The 21559-nt window shown below is 41.7% G+C and overlaps 1 protein-coding gene across 1 annotated transcript in view; it reads left to right on the plus strand.

Moving 5' to 3' along the window:
- LOC135551646 (FH1/FH2 domain-containing protein 3-like) overlaps window positions 1-21559 on the plus strand; it is a 187084-nt gene that overhangs the window by 152537 nt on the left and 12988 nt on the right. The window contains exons 18-19 of the mRNA XM_064982828.1: window positions 11640-11798; window positions 20154-20336. Of these exons, the coding sequence (XP_064838900.1) occupies window positions 11640-11798; window positions 20154-20336 (342 nt within the window). The remainder of the gene's footprint in view (window positions 1-11639; window positions 11799-20153; window positions 20337-21559) is intronic.

Here is a 21559-nt window from a genome sequence, read left to right on the forward strand (position 1 = left end):
CAAAACTTCATATGTGTGATTAGACAACCCCATGAACTGTAAATCAGTCATTTTTCCCATAAAAATTCAAAGGAAAAATAAATCACACAGATACACAACTTGGATGGAGGGACGTATTGGGGTGTGTAGAGACTGACAGTGCCTCCAATAGTTAGCTTTGTTCGAGCTAAAAAAGAACCGTCAGACCTAGAGTTCCGAAACTTTAGAATCCTGTTCTAGACCTCAGGTAGATAGTGCGTGGTGAATTACGGCGCTCTAGGAGGTTCTCGGACCGAGAAACAGCGTCGAACATTTGCAATGACTTCAATTCATTTTGACCATTACGAAAATGGCGACATTTAGAAATGTCCCAGAGACACAAGACTAGGTGCATTGTGACCGTCTCGGCCCATAGAGACAGAACCCAACATCTCGGTCCGATAGCTCATTCAAGGACCCCGTAGCAAGGCATGGAAAAAGTGGATTTTCAGCACCAATTAGGCTTTTACTCGGACACCAAATGACCTATCGAGCCAAAACTCGGGATTCGGGTCGCCTCACATAGGACTACACATAATGTCCGAACTGGCCCCGCAGCTAGAAAGTAACTATGTGTTTTATGGTTTTTTAATGTTTTGTACCGAAGGCCTTGTGAATTTTGGGCCAGCTCTGAAGTATGTTATACTTGGCTCCTAAATGAGTTGGGAAAAGTGGGTTTGGTGTCAGTTTGTATCAGTTTGGTGTCAGAATGATATCAAATTGACTGATGGACGGTGACTTGCAGGTGACTCTTGTCCATTAGCAATATGTTTAAGCGGTGAGGTACCATCACCAAAAGCGACATTCTGAAATCCACCCAAACGAGCGATGGAGAGGTACCAGTATCACTGCCCAGACATCCCTATGTCATCGGGCCAGTCAATTTGGCATTCCTGCATGATTTTTATGGCATGACAAATTGGTAATGGTGACTGCCCAGTTAACCATATGGCAAATGCACAGTGACTTTGAAAGAGTGAGAAAAATCACCAAATGGACATTCTGGAATCAACCCTAACGAGTGATGGAGAGGTACCAGAATCACTGCCAAGCCTTCCCGAGTTCATCGGGCCAGTCAATTTGGCATTCCTGCACAAATTTTCAGTGACTTTGCAAAAGTAAGGAACATTTGCAATATGTTTTAACAGTGAGGTACCATCACCAAAAGCGACATTCTGAAATCAACCCTAACGAACGATGGAGAGGTACCAGTATCACTGCCCAGCCATCCCGAGGTCATCGGGCCAGTCAATTTGGCATTCCTGCATGATTTTTATAGCATGACAAATTGGTAATGGTGACCGCCCAGTTAACCATATGGCAAATGCACAGTGACTTTGAAAGAGTGAGAAAAATCACCAAATGGACATTCTGGAATCAACCCTAACGAGTGATGGAGAGGTACCAGAATCACTGCCAAGCCATCCCGAGTTCATCGGGCCAGTCAATTTGGCATTCCTGCACAAATTTTCAGTGACTTTGCAAAAGTAAGGAACATTTGCAATATGTTTTAACAGTGAGGTACCATCACCAAAAGCGACATTCTGAAATCAACCCAAACGAGCGATGGAGAGGTACCAGTATCACTGCCCAGACATCCCGAGGTCATCGGGCCAGTCAATTTGGCATTCCTGCATGATTTTTATGGCATGACAAATTGGTGATGGTGAATGCCCAGTTAACCATATGGCAAATGCACAGTGACTTTGAAAGAGTGAGAAAAATCACCAAATGGACATTCTGGAATCAACCCTAACAAGTGATGGAGAGGTACCAGAATCACTGCCAAGCCATCCCGAGTTCATCGGGCCAGTCAATTTGGCATTCCTGCACAAATTTTCAGTGACTTTGCAAAAGTAAGGAACATTTGCAATATGTTTTAACAGTGAGGTACCATCACCAAAAGCGACATTCTGAAATCAACCCAAACGAGCCATGGAGAGGTACCAGTATCACTGCCCAGCCATCCCGAGGTCATCGGGCCAGTCAATTTGGCATTCCTGCACAAATTTTCAGTGACTTTGCAAAAGTCAGAAAACATTTGCAATATGTTTTAACAGTGAGGTACCATCACCAAAAGCGACATTCTGAAATCAACCCAAACGAGCGATGGAGAGGTACCAGAATCACTGCCAAGCCATCCCGAGTTCATCGGGCCAGTCAATTTGGCATTCCTGCATGATTTTTATGGCATGACAAATTGGTGATGGTGACTGCCCAGTTAACCATATGGCAAATGCACAGTGACTTTGCAAAAGTGAGAAAACATGACCAAATGGACATTCTGAAATCAACACAAACAATGGCATCACCATAGTGTCCAGACTGTGCCGAGTCCAACGAGGTGCCCCGCTTGACCGTAGCTCGCTCGGTCTGAGCGCAGCGACCATGAGAAAAATAGGCCCAATATGAAGCCTGCACCAGTACGTCATTTGATTTTGGGTGACAGCGGCGGAACCGTTAGGTTTAGAAAGACAATTCAACCACAGGACTGTTCCTAAGGTCCTCCTGATCTGTCCAAGCCTATCCTTGACCGTGTGACATTAACCCTTCACAGTCAAAAGAAGGTGTTTACATAAAAACAGTGTTCATTGACTTCTCTCCCCATAGGAATATATTGGTTGCTCCACTAAATACAACCTGGAGTCTATATGGGTTATGAATGTTGTATGAACCTGTCTTTGGTACCAGTCCATCAGACCACTATAAGGTCTACCTGTGTCGATTCTAAGCTTCCTGGACCAACCGGAAGTGGTTCAAATCGCCCTAAAAGTGTATACCCATACACTGCCTGCAATTTGATGGACATAGTGCATTGAACCCTGTGTAAATCAGTCAGTTTTCATGGTAAAGACTTAAAACTCATGATTCTCTAATGGAATAGCCCAATGAGGATGTATGTTGAGTTACAGCTTCCTGTGCCAACCGGAAGTGCCATAATTGGTGTCCCATGGGCTGTTTGGAGGGGTTAAAAATATCAGATCTTTCCAAAACTTCATATATATGATTAGGCAACCCCCATGAACTGTAAATCAGTCATTCTTCCCATAAAAATTCAAAGGAAAACTAAATCACACAGATACACAACATGGATGGAGGGACGTATCATTGGGGTGCGTAGAGACTGACAGTGCCTCCAATAGTTAGCTTTGAATGATATCAAATTGACTGATGGACGGTGACTTGCAGGTGACTCTTGTCCATTAGCAATATGTTTAAGCGGTGAGGTACCATCACCAAAAGCGACATTCTGAAATCAACCCTAACGAACGATGGAGAGGTACCAGTATCACTGCCCAGCCATCCCGAGGTCATCGGGCCAGTCAATTTGGCATTCCTGCATGATTTTTATAGCATGACAAATTGGTGATGGTGACTGCCCAGTTAACCATATGGCAAATGCACAGTGACTTTGAAAGAGTGAGAAAAATCACCAAATGGACATTCTGGAATCAACCCTAACGAGCGATGGAGAGGTACCAGAATCACTGCCAAGCCATCCCGACTTCATCGGGCCAGTCAATTTGGCATTCCTGCATGATTTTTATGGCATGACAAATTGGTGATGGTGACTGCCCAGTTAACCATATGGCAAATGCACAGTGACTTTGCAAAAGTGAGAAAACATGACCAAATGGACATTCTGAAATCAACACAAACAATGGCATGACCATAGTGTCCAGACTGTGCCGAGTCCAACGAGGTGCCCCGCTTGACCGTAGCTCGCTCGGTCTGAGCGCAGCGACCATGAGAAAAATAGGCCCAATATGAAGCCTGCACCAGTACGTCATTTGATTTTGGGTGACAGCGGCGGAACCGTTAGGGTTAGAAAGACAATTCAACCACAGGACTGTTCCTAAGGTCCTCCTGATCTGTCCAAGCCTATCCTTGACCGTGTGACATTAACCCTTCACAGTCAAAAGAAGGTGTTTACATAAAAACAGTGTTCATTGACTTCTCTCCCCATAGGAATATATTGGCTGCTCCACTAAATACAACCTGGAGTCTATATGGGTTATGAATGTTGTATGAACCTGTCTTTGGTACCAGTCCATCAGACCACTATAAGGTCTACCTGTGTCGATTCTAAGCTTCCTGGACCAACCGGAAGTGGTTCAAATCGCCCTAAAAGTGTATACCCATAACCTGCCTGCAGTTTGATAGACATAGTGCATTCAACCCTGTGTAAATCAGTCAGTTTTAATGGTAAAGACTTAAAACTCAGGATTCTCTAATGGAATACCCCAATGAGGATGTATGTTGAGTTACAGCTTCCTGTGCCAACCGGAAGTGCCATAATTGGTCTCTCATGGGCTGTTTGGAGGGTTAAAAAATCAGATCTTTCCAAAACTTCATATATATGATTAGGCAACCCCCATGAACTGTAAATCAGTCATTTTTCCCATAAAAATTCAAAGGAAAACTAAATCACACAGATACACAACATGGATGGAGGGACGTATCATTGGGGTGCGTAGAGACTGACAGTGCCTCCAATAGTTAGCTTTGAATGATATCAAATTGACTGATGGACGGTGACTTGCAGGTGACTCTTGTCCATTAGCAATATGTTTAAGCGGTGAGGTACCATCACCAAAAGCGACATTCTGAAATCAAGCCAAACGAGCGATGGAGAGGTTCCAGAATCACTGCCCAGCCATCCCGAGTTCATCGGGCCAGTCAATTTGGCATTCCTGCATGATTTTTATGGCATGACAAATTGGTGATGGTGAATGCCCAGTTAACCATATGGCAAATGCACAGTGACTTTGCAAAAGTGAGAAAACATAAACAAATGGACATGATGAAATCAACACCACGAGTGATTGAAAGGAACAACAATCACTGCCCGGCCATCCCGAGTTCATCAGGCCAGTCAATTTTGCATTTCTGAAGGATTTTTGAGCATGTCAAATTTCTTATGACATTTGGCCCCCACAAAACATATGCCTTATGCACAAGCAAAAAAAAAAAAAAACATTATGATAATAAAATATGACTAAAGTATGTTGATACAGTTCTTATACTTGTGTAACTGACACAAAATTCGAAATTTTTTCGAAAAACGGTCCAGAAAGCACTTTTTTAGGGGTGTGTGAAGTTTTTTATGAAATTTAATAATTTTTGACTTTTGACTTCTGACTTCCTATGAAATCATATTGCAGATGGACAAAACACATGCAATAATGCGCAAGTAAAAAAAAATAAAAAATTATGATAATAAAATATGACTAAAGTATGTTGATACAGTTCTTATACGTGTGTAACTGACACAAAATTCGAAAAAATTTCGAAAAACGGTCCAGAAAGCACTTTTTTAGGGGTGTGTGAAGTTTTTTATGAAATTTAATAATTTTTGACTTTTGACTTCTGACTTCCTATGAAATCATATTGCAGATGGACAAAACATATGCAATATGCGCAAGTAAAAAAATTAAAAAAATTATGATAATAAAATTGGACAAAAGTATTTTCATACAGTTCTTATACATGTGTAATTGTCAAAAAAAGCGAAAGAATTTCGAAAAACGGTCCAGAAAGCACTTTTTTAAGGGGTGATACGTTTTTTCAAAAAATTCGTTTTTTCAAAATTTGGCTTTTGGATGTTGACTTGGAGTCCAATATCAATATGAAAAACCATGGTGGAGTGCAATCGCCACCTGTTGGATTTTGAAGTGTTACAACTGGCAATACCCATATGGCAATAGAAGTAAACTTTGCATGAATCAACGCCGCTTTGGGTGGTATTGGCCAATGTGTACATGGTTTGTCCTATGCCAATAATTTGCCATTCATTTTTGTCCACTACGGGGTGAATTCCCTTACTAGTTTTAATGACTCTAAGTGTAAGTAAATTAGTTTTAATGACTCTAAGTGTAAGTAAATTAGTTTTAATGACTCTAAGTGTAAGTAAATTAGTTTTAATGACTCTAAGTGTAAGTAAACTAGTTTTAATGACTCTAAGTGTAAGTAAACTAGTTTTAATGACTCTAAGTGTAAGTAAATTAGTTTTAATGACTCTAAATGTAAGTAAATTAGTTTTAATGACTCTAAGTGTATGTAAACTAGTTTTAATGACTCTAAGTGTATGTAAACTAGTTTTAATGACTCTAAGTGTAAGTAAACTAGTTTTAATGACTCTAAGTGTAAGTAAACTAGTTTTAATGACTCTAAGTGTATGTAAACTAGTTTTAATGACTCTAAGTGTAAGTAAACTTCCGACCTAAGTGTATGTAAACTAGTTTTAATGACTCCAACCTAAGTGGAAGTAAACTAGTTTTAATGACTCCAACCTAAGTGTAAGTAAACTAGTTTTAATGACTCCAAACTAAGTGTAAGTAAACTTCCGACTTCAACTGTATAAGTTGAAGGGGGTGGGGCTCATGCTGCATCCCTGTCTCACCCCACGGCCTTGAAGAAAGAAATCTGTGTTTATTAGCTGCACACGTGTTGTTTGTTTTCAATGATTTTGTCATTTCCTCCCCGAGCTTTCCATTAATGTGTATAAATGATTTTTTTAAATCAGCAAAGCATGAGAAGACTTTGCTTTTGGTTTGTCTGTCAATTAGGGTGTGTCGGGTGAATACATGGTCTGTTGCAAGGTATTTTGGTAAGAAGCCATGTTGACATTTGATTCCACAGTAATTAATACTGTATTAATTGGTCTTCTGTGGATTGAGGTGGTCAGTCCTTGGTTCCAAATATTTGGGAAGATGCCATAGATGAGGATAATATTGAAGAGTTTAAAAACAGCTCTATTGCTCTCTCTCACTCTCTTTATCTCTCTCTCTCTCTATCTCTCTTTTATCTCTCTCTCTCTCTATCTCTCTCTCTCTCTTTATCTCTCTCTCTTTTATCTCTCTCTCTCTTTATCTCTCTATCTCTCTCTCTCTCTCTCTTTATCTCTCTCTCTCTCTCTCTATCTCTCTCTCTCTCTCTCTCTCTTTTATCTCTCTCTCTCATTATCTCTCTCTCTCTCTGTATCTCTCTCTCTCTCTCTGTATCGCTCTCTCCCCCTCTCTCTCTCTCTCTCTCTCTCTCTTTTTTTCTCTCTCTCTCACCCTCCCTCCCTCCATCCCTTCCTCTCCAGCCTGGTAAGGACTTAGGGCTCAGCACTCACTCTGAAATTGACTACAGCTGTGGTAAAGCAGGGGGGGGGGGGTAGAGAGAGGTCATGAGTGCATTAACTTTTCCAGAACCTTTTATCAAAAATATTTATTTTGAGTCAGATAACTAATAGACTTTTTAACAAGGACCTAATAAAAGATTCTGCTCTCTACAACAAACCCTTCACTTGAAAATCAAAACAACAAAAATACAACCTGGATTTTGGACAAAATGACCAGGAAAGGTTCTTACCACCAAGCTATACTTAAAACCAAGAAGTAAAAGGTGTTACAATAATCTCTAGATATTTGACTTTATAAAGACTGAATGGTTAGTGAAGACTAAAGAGCTGCCAAGCTTTCTAGGACTGGACAGACATCCCATCTGTAACAGTCATTTACACTGAGGGGTGAGGTGGAAAAGCCCTTGAATCAAACATTGGCAAAGGTGATTCAGAACCACCCACATGCAGAGGCATCTAAGGCACCCTACTCCATGGTTTCCAAAGGTGATTCAGAACCACCCACATGCAGAGGCATCTAAGGCACCCTACTCCATGGCTTCCAAAGGTGATTCAGAACCACCCACATGCAGAGGCATCTAAGGCACCCTACTCCATGGCTTCCAAAGGTGATTCAGAACCACCCACATGCAGAGGCATCTAAGGCACCCTACTCCATGGCTTCCTAATACCCCTGCTGCTGCTTCCTTACACCCCTGATGCTTCCTTATACCCCTGCTGCTGCTTCCTTACACCCCCGATGCTTCCTTACACCCCTGCTGCTGCTTCCTTACACCCCTGATGCTTCCTTATACCCCATGCTGCTGCTTCCTTATACCCATGCTGCTTCCTTACACCCTGATGCTTCCTTACACCCCTGCTGCTTCCTTACACCCCTGATGCTTCCTTACACCCCTGATGCTTCCTTACACCCCTGATGCTTCCTTACACCCCTGATGCTTCCTTACACCCCTGATGCTTCCTTATACCCCATGCTGCTGCTTCCTTATACCCCTGCTGCTTCCTTACACCCCTGCTGCTTCCTTACACCCCTGCTGCTTCCTTACACCCCTGCTGCTTCCTTATACCCCTGTGCAGAGCCTATCGTAGTACAATTCACCACACTGTATGACAGAGTACAAACACAAAAATCCTCAGGGACAATCCAGAGGCACTGTTAAAGACTACCAGAATTGAGTTACAGTAAAACTTACAAACCAGAACTGAGTTACAGTAAAACATACAAACCAGAACTGAGTTACAGTAAAACATACAAACCAGAACTGAGTTACAGTATAACATACAAACCCTCCTTCCCAAAAAGGCCTGTGGTGTTGATGGTATATTAAACGAAATGATAAAATATACAAACCACAAATTCAAATGGGATATACTTAAATGCTTTAACATCAACCTTGGCATCTCCTCACAAATGTGGAACTAAGGTCTGATCATATTAACATTTGAGACAAATTTGACCCCAATAATTACAGTGGAATCTGCATCAACAGTAACCGCTGAAAAATCCTTAACAGCAGACTCCAACATTTTTGTTCAGTGAAATCAATGTCCTGAGTGTTACGGCGTTCTTCGTTTGTCGAATAAGAGTCGGACCGAAATGCAGCGTGTTGGTTACTCATGTTTTTAATAGACAAATGACGATACATGAAATAACAAAAACAACAAACGGAACGTGAAACCTATTACGGCCTGTCTGGTGAACACTAACACAGAGACAGGAACAATCACCCACGAAATACAAAGCGAAACCCAGGCTACCTAAATACGGTTCCCAATCAGAGACAACGAGAATCACCTGACTCTGATTGAGAACCGCCTCAGGCAGCCAAACCTATGCAACACACACCCCTAATCAGCCACAATCCCAATAACTAAAAAACCCCACTAAGAATTACAACAAACAATAAACCCATGTCACACCCTGGCCTGACCAACTAATTAACTAAAACACAAAATACTAAGACCAAGGCGTGACACTGAGCAAATATCAAATTGGCTTCTTACCAAAATATCACACGACAGACCACGTATACACAGTCCACTACGTATTGACAAACAAACAAAACAAAAGCAATGTCTTCTCATTCTTTGTTGATTTCCAAATAGCTGTTGACACGAGGGCCTGCTATACAATTTGATGAAAAGTGGTGTTGGGTGGAAAATATACGATATTATACAATTGATGTACACAAGAACAAGTGTGCAGGTGAATGCACTCTAATAGTCTACAACACCTGGCCTCACCCTACTCTAATAGTCTACAACACCTGGCCTCACCCTACTCTAATAGTCTACAACACCTGGCCTCACCCTACTAGATTCTGAAGTCAAATGTATACTGTTTGATGATGATCTGGTGCTTCTGTCCCCAACCAAGGAGGGCCTACAGCAGCACCTAGATCTTCTGCACAGATTCTGTCAGACCTGGGCCCTGACAGTAAATCTCAGTAAGACCAAAATAATGGTGTTCCAAAAAGGTCCAGTCACCAGGACCACAAATACAAATTACATCTAGACACTGTTGCCCTAGAGCACACAAAAAGCTATACATACCTTGGCCTAAACATCAGCGCCACAGGTAAGGTGACTTCCACAAAGCTGTGAACGATCTAAAGAGACCAGGAAAGAAAAGCCTTCTACGGCATCAAAAGGAACATAAATTTGATATTCCAATTAGTATTTTGTTAAAAATCCTTCAATCAGTTAAAGAACCCATTGCCCTTTATGGTTGTGAGGTCTGGGGTCACCAACAAAGAATTCACAAAATAGGACAAACACCAAATTGAGACTCTGCACGCAGAATTCTGTAAAAAAAAAAAAGATCCTGTGTACAACGTAGAACACCTGTAACGGCGTTCTTCGTTTGTCAAAAGAGAGTCGGACCGAAATGCAGCGTGTTGGTAACTCATGTTTTTAATGAAGAAAAAACGGAACTATACATGAAACAACTAATAAATACAAAACAACAAAACGGAACGTGAAACCTAATTACAGCCTATCTGGTGAAACTACACAGAGACAGGAACAATCACCCACGAAATACAAAGTGAAACCCAGGCTACCTAAATACGGTTCCCAATCAGAGACAACGAGAATCACCTGATTGAGAACCGCGTCAGGCAGCCAAACCTATGCAACACCCCTACTCAGCCGCAATCCCAATAACTAAAAAACCCCACTACGAAATACAACAACATAAACCCATGTCACACCCTGGCCTGACCAACTAATTAACGAAAACACAAAATACTAAGACCAAGGCGTGACAACACCAAATAATGCAGATACCCGCTAATTTAAAATATCCAGAAAAGATTAAATTCTACAACCTCCTAAAAGGAAGCGATTCCCAAACCTTCGATAACAAAACCATCGCCTACAGGGAGATGAACCTGGAGAAGAGTCCCCTAAGCAAGCTGGTCAAGCAAATCATGAGAAAACAAAAAGACAATTACTTGACACATTGGAAAGAATTAACAAACTAAAATGCTGTTTGGCCCTGAACAGAGAGTTCACAGTGGCAGAATACCTGACCACTGTGACTGGCCCAAACTTAAGGAAAGCTTCGACTATGTACAGACTCAGTGAGCATAGCCTTGCTATTGAGAAAGGCCGCAATAGGCAGACATGGCTCTCAAGAGAAGACAGGCTATGTGCTCACTGCCCACAAAATGAGGTGGAAACTGAGCTGCACTTCCTAACCTCCTGCCCAATGTATGACCATATTAGAGAGACATATTTCCCTCAGATTACACAGATCCACAAAGATTTAAAAAAAAAAAAAATTGGGGATAAACTCCCATATCTACTGGGTGAAATTCCACAGTGTGCCATCACAGCAGCAAGATTTGTGACCTGTTGCCACAAGAAAAGGGCAACCAGTGATGAACAAACACCATTGTAAATACAACCCATATCTATGGGTATTTATTTTCCCTTTTCTGAAATGTCTCTTTTCCTTTGTATCTTGTGAATGTAATATTTACTGTTCACCTTTTATTGTTTATGTCACTTTTGTATATTATCTACTTCACTTGCTTTCTAACATATGTTTCCCATGGCCATAAAGCCCCTTGAATTGAATTGAATTGAATTGAGAGAGAGACAGAGAGAATAGACTCCATGAGTATGTATGTAGAGAATGAGTCTTGTACACTACTTGTATCCAGTCAGTCAATCAATCAAGGTGATTGATCCCTTCTTAATATAATAAATAATATATCCCATTTAGCAGACGCTTTTGTCCAAAGCGACTTACAAGTCGGCTGGGGCCACTACTTTTACATATGGGTGGCCCCAGCGGGAATCGAACCCACGACGCTTGGCGTTGCAAGCGCCATGCTCTACCGACTGAGTGACCCTCTACATCAGCAGAGGGTCACAAAGTGTCTGTCTGTCTGTCTGTCTGTTTGTCTGTCTGTTCCATCAGAAAACAGATTACGTGACCTCTCAGTAACCTGTCTGTCTGTCTGTCCTTTTTTTGTTCCATCAGAAAACGGCAGCGGACGGTAAACGCCAGGAGGTCATCGTTCTGGACTCCAAGAGGAGTAATGCCATCAACATCGGACTGACCGTCCTGCCTCCTCCTCGCACCATCAAGACCGCCATTCTCAACTTTGATGAGTACGCACTCAACAAGGAGGGCATCGAGGTGAGAGATGATGATGATGAGGCATCGAGGTGAGAGATGATGATGATGAGGCATCGAGGTGAGAGATGATGATGATGAGGCATCGAGGTGAGAGATGATGATGATGAGGCATCGAGGTGAGAGATGATGATGATGAGGCATCGAGGTGAGAGATGATGATGAGGCATCGAGGTGAGAGATGATGATGATGAGGCATCGAGGTGAGAGATGACGATGATGAGGCATCGAGGTGAGAGATGATGATGATGAGGCATCGAGGTGAGAGATGATGATGATGAGGCATCGAGGTGAGAGATGATGATGATGAGGCATCGAGGTGAGAGATGATGATGATGAGGCATCGAGGTGAGAGATGATGATGATGAGGCTTCGAGGTGAGAGATGATGATGATGAGGCATCGAGGTGAGAGATGATGATGATGAGGCATCGAGGTATCATGCACCTAAAGACCTCAGCTGTTCATCGGGACCGTGAATAGTAGAATCAGGTAGAACTGGTCTTCTACTGAAAAGCCTGCATAATCCTGGAGCTTGTCAAGTGCAAATGTGGCCATCCCTGAATTGTATTTATGAAGTTAACTCTATCTGAATTTACATTTTACATCACCTTTCGGTGTAAAAAAAAACAACGTTTTAAATCAGATGTAGGCATTGGTCTGAAGCTGAAAAAATAAAGGAAATTCACATGAGCACCACAATGCCTATTCCATCCATGCTATACCAAGGTTTTACAGCACCACAATGCCTATTCCACCCATGCTCTACCAAGGTTTTACAGCACCACAACACCTATTCCATCCATGCTCTACCAAGGTTTTACAGCACCACAACACCTATTCCATCCATGCTCTACCAAGGTTTTACAGCACCACAATGCCTATTCCACCCATGCTCTACCAAGGTTTTACAGCACCACAATGCCTATTCCATCCATGCTCTACCAAGGTTTTACAGCACCACAACACCTATTCCACCCATGCTCTACCAAGGTTTTACAGCACCACAATGCCTATTCCATCCATGCTCTACCAAGGTTTTACAGCAACACAATACCTCCTCCATCCATGCTCTACCAAAGTTTTACAGCACCACAATACTAGGAATAGGCCTTGTGGTGGAATAGGCATTGTGGTGCTGTTAAACCTTGGTAGAGCATGGATGGAATAGGCATTGTGGTGCTGTTAAACCTTGGTAGAGCATGGGTGGAATAGGCATTGTGGTGCTGTAAAACCTTGGTAGAGCATGGATGGAATAGGTGTTGTGGTGCTGTAAAACCTTGGTAGAGCATGGGTGGAATAGGCATTGTGGTGCTGTAAAACCTTGGTAGAGCATGGATGGAATAGGTGTTGTGGTGCTGTAAAACCTTGGTAGAGCATGGGTGGAATAGGCATTGTGGTGCTGTAAAACCTTGGTATAGCATGGGTGGAATAGGCATTGTGGTGCTGTTAAACCTTGGTAGAGCATGGGTGGAATAGGCATTGTGGTGCTGTAAAACCTTGGTATAGCATGGGTGGAATAGGCATTGTGGTGCTGTAAAACCTTGGTATAGCATGGGTGGAATAGGCATTGTGGTGCTGTAAAACCTTGGTAGAGCATGGATGGAATAGGCATTGTGGTGCTGTAAAACCTTGGTAGAGCATGGATGGAATAGGCATTGTGGTGCTGTTAAACCTTGGTAGAGCATGGGTGGAATAGGCATTGTGGTGCTGTAAAACCTTGGTAGAGCATGGATGGAATAGGTGTTGTGGTGCTGTAAAACCTTGGTAGAGCATGGGTGGAATAGGCATTGTGGTGCTCATGTGAATTTCCTTTATTTTTCAGCTTCAGACCAATGCCTACTTCTGACTTAAAATGTTGTTTTTGTTTTTGTTTTTTCACCGAAACCAAATTGCTCTTGGCGATTCACAGCGTTATGCAGGCTTTTCTGTACTAGACCAGTTCTACCACACCTGATTCTACTACTCACGGTCTCGAAGAACAGCTGTGTGGAAGCACTGGACTTGAACAGAAAAGCCTGCATAAAACGCTGTGAATCATCAAGAGCAATTTGATAACTCCCTGATACAATGTAACAAATGACAAACTGCAGACCAATGACAGAGAGACAGAGGCAATCCGATCAAAAAACCAGGACCTTCACATCAACCCTTGTTATAAACACATTAATTTAAATGGACGGTCTGAGGACGACAGGAAGTTTTCGTTGCGCAATATTTTTTGTTGTTAATTTCACTCAGTAATTATTGAACGTTTATTTCTCACGTTTGGATAAAAAAAATATTTTAAAAATAGTTCAAAACAGTTCATGTGTTGATAAAACAGTCTAATTTATACAAGTTAGTAAAAAAAACAGTCATTAGTTGCATAACAAAAATAGATAAATTTACAAATCTGAAGTTGGATAGGTGTTCTAAAACGTAGAAAACAAAAACTTCAGACACAATTGTCCTGAGTAAACTTTCCAGATGCAGTGAAACACATGTTCTCGTTTATAAATATGACGACAGGTGGGAAGTGCTCACAGATGTGGAACAGAACATAAATGTGAAGTATTGATAGATCGTAGTACCATGTGTACCGAGTGCACTTTGAATTGACAGAATTCGTTTACTGGCTTGCATTTCTCCCATGACAGGCGCATGACCACAATCCACCACTCTCACGGAGGAGGGCGACGACCTCTTTCTTCCTAGAGAGTCTGAGAGCTGGTCTCTCCTCCGTTCTTGCAAGACAAACGCAGTAGTACACACCCTCACACTCACTGACATTTTCCTGCCGCTCGACCAACCCAAAAGGATCTTTTAAGATACACCTAATATTTGCAAATAAGCACTGTGTCAAAACAACTCGCTGAAGACAATGATCAAAATGTACGTTCTGAGAAGCAAAAACCAGGACCTGCAGTTAGCGGTTCCACATTAACCCTTGTTATAGACACATTAACCCTTGTTATAGACACATTAACCCTTGTTATAGACACATTAACCCTTGTTATAAACACATTAACCCCTGTTATAAACACATTAACCCTTGTTATAAACACATTAACCCTTGTTATAGACACATTAACCCTTGTTATAAACACATTAACCCTTGTTATAGACACATTAACCCTTGTTATAAACACATTAACCCTTGTTATAGACACATTAACCCTTGTTATAGACACATTAACCCTTGTTATAGACACATTAACCCTTGTTATAGACACATTAACCCTTGTTATAAACACATTAACCCTTGTTATAGACACATTAACCATTGTTGTAAACACATTAACCCTTGTTATAGACACATTAACCCTTGTTATAAACACATTAACCCTTGTTATAAACACATTAACCCTTGTTATAAACACATTAACCCTTGTTATAGACACATTAACCCTTGTTGTAGACACATTAACCCTTGTTATAGACACATTAACCCTTGTTATAAACACATTAACCCGTGTTATAAACACATTAACCCTTGTTATAAACACATTAACCCTTGTTATAGACACATTAACCCTTGTTATAAACACATTAACCCTTGTTATAGACACATTAACCCTTGTTATAAACACATTAACCCTTGTTATAGACACATTAACCCTTGTTATAGACACATTAACCCTTGTTATAGACACATTAACCCTTGTTATAGACACATTAACCCTTGTTATAGACACATTAACCCTTGTTATAAACACATTAACCCTTGTTATAAATACATTAACCCTTGTTATAAATACATTAACCCTTGTTATAAATACATTAACCCTTGTTATAGACACATTAACCCTTGTTATAGACACATTAACCATTGTTGTAAACACATTAACCCTTGTTATAGACACATTAACCCTTGTTATAAATACATTAACCCTTGTTATAAACACATTAACCCTTGTTATAAACACATTAACCCTTGTTATAGACACATTAACCCTTGTTGTAGACACATTAACCCTTGTTATAGACACATTAACCCTTGTTATAAACACATTAACCCGTGTTATAAACACATTAACCCTTGTTATAAACACATTAACCCTTGTTATAGACACATTAACCATTGTTGTAAACACATTAACCCTTGTTATAGACACATTAACCCTTGTTATAAACACATTAACCCTTGTTATAAACACATTAACCCTTGTTATAAACACATTAACCCTTGTTATAGACACATTAACCCTGGTTGTAGACACATTAACCCTTGTTATAGACACATTAACCCTTGTTATAAACACATTAACCCGTGTTATAAACACATTAACCCTTGTTATAAACACATTAACCCTTGTTATAGACACACTAACCCTTGTTATAAACACATTAACCCTTGTTATAGACACATTAACCCTTGTTATAAACACATTAACCCTTGTTATAGACACATTAACCCTTGTTATAGACACATTAACCCTTGTTATAGACACATTAACCCTTGTTATAGACACATTAACCCTTGTTATAGACACATTAACCCTTGTTATAAACACATTAACCCTTGTTATAAATACATTAACCCTTGTTATAAATACATTAACCCTTGTTATAAATACATTAACCCTTGTTATAGACACATTAACCCTTGTTATAAACACATTAACCCTTGTTATAAACACATTAACCCTTGTTATAAACACATTAACCCTTGTTATAGACACATAACCCTTGTTATAAACACATTAACCCTTGTTATAGACACATTAACCCTTGTTGTAAACACATTAACCCTTGTTATAAACACATTAACCCTTGTTATAAACACATTAACCCTTGTTATAGACACATTAACCCTTGTTGTAAACACATTAACCCTTGTTATAGACACATTAACCCTTGCTATAAACACATTAACCCTTGTTATAAATACATTAACCCTTGTTATAAATACATTAACCCTTGTTATAGACACATTAACCCTTGTTATAAACACATTAACCCTTGTTATAAACACATTAACCCTTGTTATAGACACATTAACCCTTGTTATAAACACATTAACCCTTGTTATAAACACATTAACCCTTGTTATAAACACATTAACCCTTGTTATAGACACATTAACCCTTGTTATAAACACATTAACCCTTGTTATAAACACATTAACTTGACACTATTTAAATGGACGGTCTGAGGACGACAGGAAGTTTTTGTTGCGCAATGTTTTTTGTTGTTAATTTCACTCAGTAATTATTGAACGTTTATTTCTCATGTTTGGTAAAAAAAATATTTTAAAAATAGTTCAAAACAGTTAATGTGTTGATAAAACAGTCTAATTTATACAAGTTAGTTTACTTATTGCGTTGGCTCTACCCAAGTTAGCAAGCATGGCATTTTCTTTCAACTGTGCACATGTTTGGTTGCGCTAGCAAGCAATGTGCTGCTTACACTATGTGGATGGCAAATTTGGATTCTTTCGAGAACACACTGAAAATTGACTTGACACTTGTCTTGATCAGTCAGCGCAAATGTGGATTCTAATGACAATAAGAGAACTGCAGTATAAGAGGAGGGAGCGTACTGAATTAATGCCTAAGATAAAGGCTGTAACGTTAGCTAAAGTTATAACGGCTTTGCTTTGGATGGTCAAAAATCAGAAGTGTCTGTCTGTAGTGCTAGCTAGCTACCTATGCTTTATGGAAGATTGTGGGATATAAGCTATTGTCAACATTGAGATGTTACTGGCTAGCTTGTTGGCTAGCTTATTGGCTATTGGCTATTGGCAATAGCAGGCAAGGGCGTTCACTAGCTTATTTGTTTGTTTACACAGATGACTTCAGCCTTATATATATATTTTAAAAAAATCCTTGGCAAAATATAGCTATTTAGCTTTCCTCGCTTGTTGGTTAGCTAGCTAGCCAATATTAGTTCTCATCTGACTGGTAACTTATTCATCTGTGGTATAATATTACATTAGCTAGTAAGCTAATGTTACAGCTGCTGGTTAGCTAGCTACCTAATGTTAGCTAATCAAATCAAATCAACATGCAGCTCACAAATAACAACCAACTTATTTTTCATGTTGGGCAAATTATCTGTTTTCATTTTTTGATTAACCTCAGCTTGAGTACAAACACATAGCTAGCTATCTATAGTAGCTTAGGCTTGTCCTCAACCACTTCTTATCAGCAGTCATTGCTGGCTGCTGTCTGGCTGGTACTGTCTGGCAGCTGGCTGCTGTCTGGCTGGTACTGTCTGGCAGGTGGCTGCTGTCTTGGCTGGTACTGTCTGGCAGCTGGCTGCTGTCTGGCTGGTACTGTCTGGCAGGTGGCTGCTGTCTTGGCTGGTACTGTCTGGCAGCTGGCTGCTGTCTGGCTGGTACTGTCTGGCAGCTGTCTGCTGTCTGGCTGGTACTGTCTGGCAGCTGGCTGCTGTCTTGGCTGGTACTGTCTGGCAGCTGGCTGCTGTCTGGCTGGTACTGTCTGGCAGCTGGCTGCTGTCTGGCTGGTACTGTCTGGCAGCTGGCTGCTGTCTGGCTGGTACTGTCTGGCAGCTGGCTGCTGTCTGGCTGGTACTGTCTGGCAGCTGGCTGCTGTCTGGCTGGTACTGTCTGGCAGCTGGCTGCTGTCTTGGCTGGTACAGGCAGCGAGCTGTTTGTGTTGTTAAGTTGTTGAGCAACCGAGTTTCTGGCCCGGGTTGATAGAACTCTGAGATTTGTGTGAAAAAAAATAATTAGTTTAGCATTGTCAGAAATAGTACAAAAGGTAGCACATCTTTGTATCTTAATGGGCAGAAATGTGCACATGAGAGCGATGGATTTTTTATTTTTTTAAATAAAAACTGTTGCACCTACAAATCAAATCAAATCAAATTTATTTATATAGCCCTTCGTACATCAGCTGATATCTCAAAGTGCTGTACAGAAACCCAGCCTAAAACCCCAAACAGCAAGCAATGCAGGTGTAGAAGCACGGTGGCTAGGAAAAACTCCCTAGAAAAGCCAAAACCTAGGAAGAAACCTAGAGAGGAACCAGGCTATGTGGGGTGGCCAGTCCTCTCCTGGCTGTGCCGGGTAGAGATTATAACAGAACATGGCCAAGATGTTCAAATGTTCATAAATGACCAGCATGGTCGAATAATAATAAGGCAGAACAGTTGAAACTGGAGCAGCAGCACGGCCAGGTGGACTGGGGACAGCAAGGAGTCATCATGTCAAGTAGTCCTGGGGCATGGTCCTAGGGCTCAGGTCAGTTGAAACTGGAGCAGCAGCACGGCCAGGTGGACTGGGGACAGCAAGGAGTCATCATGTCAGGTAGTCCTGGGGCATGGTCCTAGGGCTCAGGTCCTCCGAGAGAGAGAAGGAGAGAATTAGAGAACGCACACTTAGATTCACACAGGACACCGAATTGGACAGGAGAAGTACTCCAGATATAACAAACTGACCCCAGCCCCCCGACACATAAACTACTGCAGCATAAATACTGGAGGCTGAGACAGGAGGGGTCAGGAGACACTGTGGCCCCACCCGAGGACACCCCCGGACAGGGCCAAACAGGAAGGATATAACCCCACCCACTTTGCCAAAGCACAGCCCCCACACCACTGGAGGGATATCTTCAACCACCAACTTACCATCCTGAGACAAAGCTGAGTATAGCCCGCAAAGATCTCCGCCACGGCACAACACAAGGGGGCGCCAACCCAGACAGGATGACCACATCAGTGAATCATCCCACTCAGGTGACGCACCCCCTCCAGGGACGGCATGAGAGAGCCCCAGCAAGCCAGTGACTCAGCCCCTGTAATAGGGTTAGAGGCAGAGAATCCCAGTGGAAAGAGGGGAACTGGCCAGGCAGAGACAGCAAGGGTGGTTCGTTGCTCCAGAGCCTTTCCGTTCACCTTCCCACTCCTGGGCCAGACTACACTCAATCATATGACCCACTGAAGAGATGAGTCTTCAGTAAAGACTTAAAGGTTGAGACCGAGTTTGCGTCTCTGACATGGGTAGGCAGACCGTTCCATAAAAATGGAGCTCTATAGGAGAAAGCCCTGCCTCCAGCTGTTTGCTTAGAAATTCTAGGGACAATTAGGAGGCCTGCGTCTTGTGACCGTAGCGTACGTGTAGGTATGTACGGCAGGACCAAATCAGAGAGATAGGTAGGAGCAAGCCCATGCAATGCTTTATAGGTTAGCAGTAAAACCTTGAAATCAGCCCTTGCTTTGACAGGAAGCCAGTGTAGGGAGGCTAGCACTTGAGTAATATGATCAAATTACAATCCTATACAATCCCACAACTACTACCTACAGATGAACTTGTGGATACCATTTTTATGTGTCTGTGTCCAGTATGAAGGAAGTTACCTTCCCCCTCCCCTCTTCTATCATGGCCCTCTGCCCCCCCCCCCCCCCCCTGTAGAAAATCTTGACGATGATCCCTTCGGAGGAGGAGAAGCAGAAGATACAGGAAGCTCAGCTGGCCAATCCGGACGTCCCCCTGGGCTCAGCAGAACAGTTCCTCCTCACCCTGTCCTCCATCAGCGAACTGGCAGCCAGACTACAGCTCTGGGCCTTCAAGATGGACTACGAGGCTACAGAGAAGGTGGGTGTGTGGACCGTTATGAGACAAGGTCGTCTCTGGCAGACAGAGAGAATGAGACCGTACTGAGAACATTATGAGACAAGGTCTCAGAGACAGTTCGGTCAAACAAAGACAACAACGAATAATGCATCCCAAATGGCACACTGTTCCCTATATAGTGCACTACTTTTGACCAGGGCGCTCTATATAGGGGATAGGGTGCCATTTGAGACGCAAAGAAACAGGGAATGGAAAACATGCCTGTGCTCTGCTTCAGGAGCTGTGTTGTAAAGTTTACAGCCTTCCACAGGATGCTGTGTCTTTTATGTAGTTCTGTAAAGTTTACATCCTTCCACAGGATGCTGTGTCTTTTATGTAGTTCTGTAAAGTTTACAGCCTTCCACAGGATGCTGTGTCTTTTATGTAGTTCTGTAAAGTTTACATCCTTCCACGGGATGCTGTGTCTTTTATATAGTTCTGTAAAGTTTACAGCCTTCCACAGGATGCTGTGTCTTTTATGTAGTTCTGTAAAGTTTACAGCCTTCCACAGGATGCTGTGTCTTTTATATAGTTCTGTAAAGTTTACAGCCTTCCACAGGATGCTGTGTCTTTTATGTAGTTCTGTAAAGTTTACAGCCTTCCACAGGATGCTGTGTCTTTTATGTAGTTCTGTAAAGTTTACAGCCTTCCACAGGATGCTGTGTCTTTTATGTAGTTCTGTAAAGTTTACAGCCTTCCACAGGATGCTGTGTCTTTTATATAGTTCTGTAAAGTTTACAGCCTTCCACGGGATGCTGTGTCTTTTATGTAGTTCTGTAAAGTTTACAGCCTTCCACGGGATGCTGTGTCTTTTATGTAGTTCTGTAAAGTTTACATCCTTCCACATGATGCTGTGTCTTTTATGTAGTTCTGTAAAGTTTACAGCCTTCCACAGGATGCAAACACACACACACACATCCACACTTGGAGGAGAACGTAGCATACCGTGAGGTAACAAATGGGCCAAGGTAATCAGAACCATGGTTGATAGTTACCAAAACAGTCTGACCGGGGACACGAACCTTTTAACCATCTTTATGTGACCGTAAACAACCACAGATGGATCACAGCGGTGAGTCAGTTGTTGAGTCAGTCAGTGCACCTGTTCCCGACAGACACAGTCTCTAATAACGAAACGCTGTCATCATGAAACACCTTCATTCAGTTGTTTTGTGTGTGTGTGTGTGTGTGTGTGTGTGTGTGTG

Source organism: Oncorhynchus masou, chromosome 13 (genome assembly GCF_036934945.1).
Source record: "Oncorhynchus masou masou isolate Uvic2021 chromosome 13, UVic_Omas_1.1, whole genome shotgun sequence".
NCBI lineage: Eukaryota > Metazoa > Chordata > Actinopteri > Salmoniformes > Salmonidae > Oncorhynchus > Oncorhynchus masou.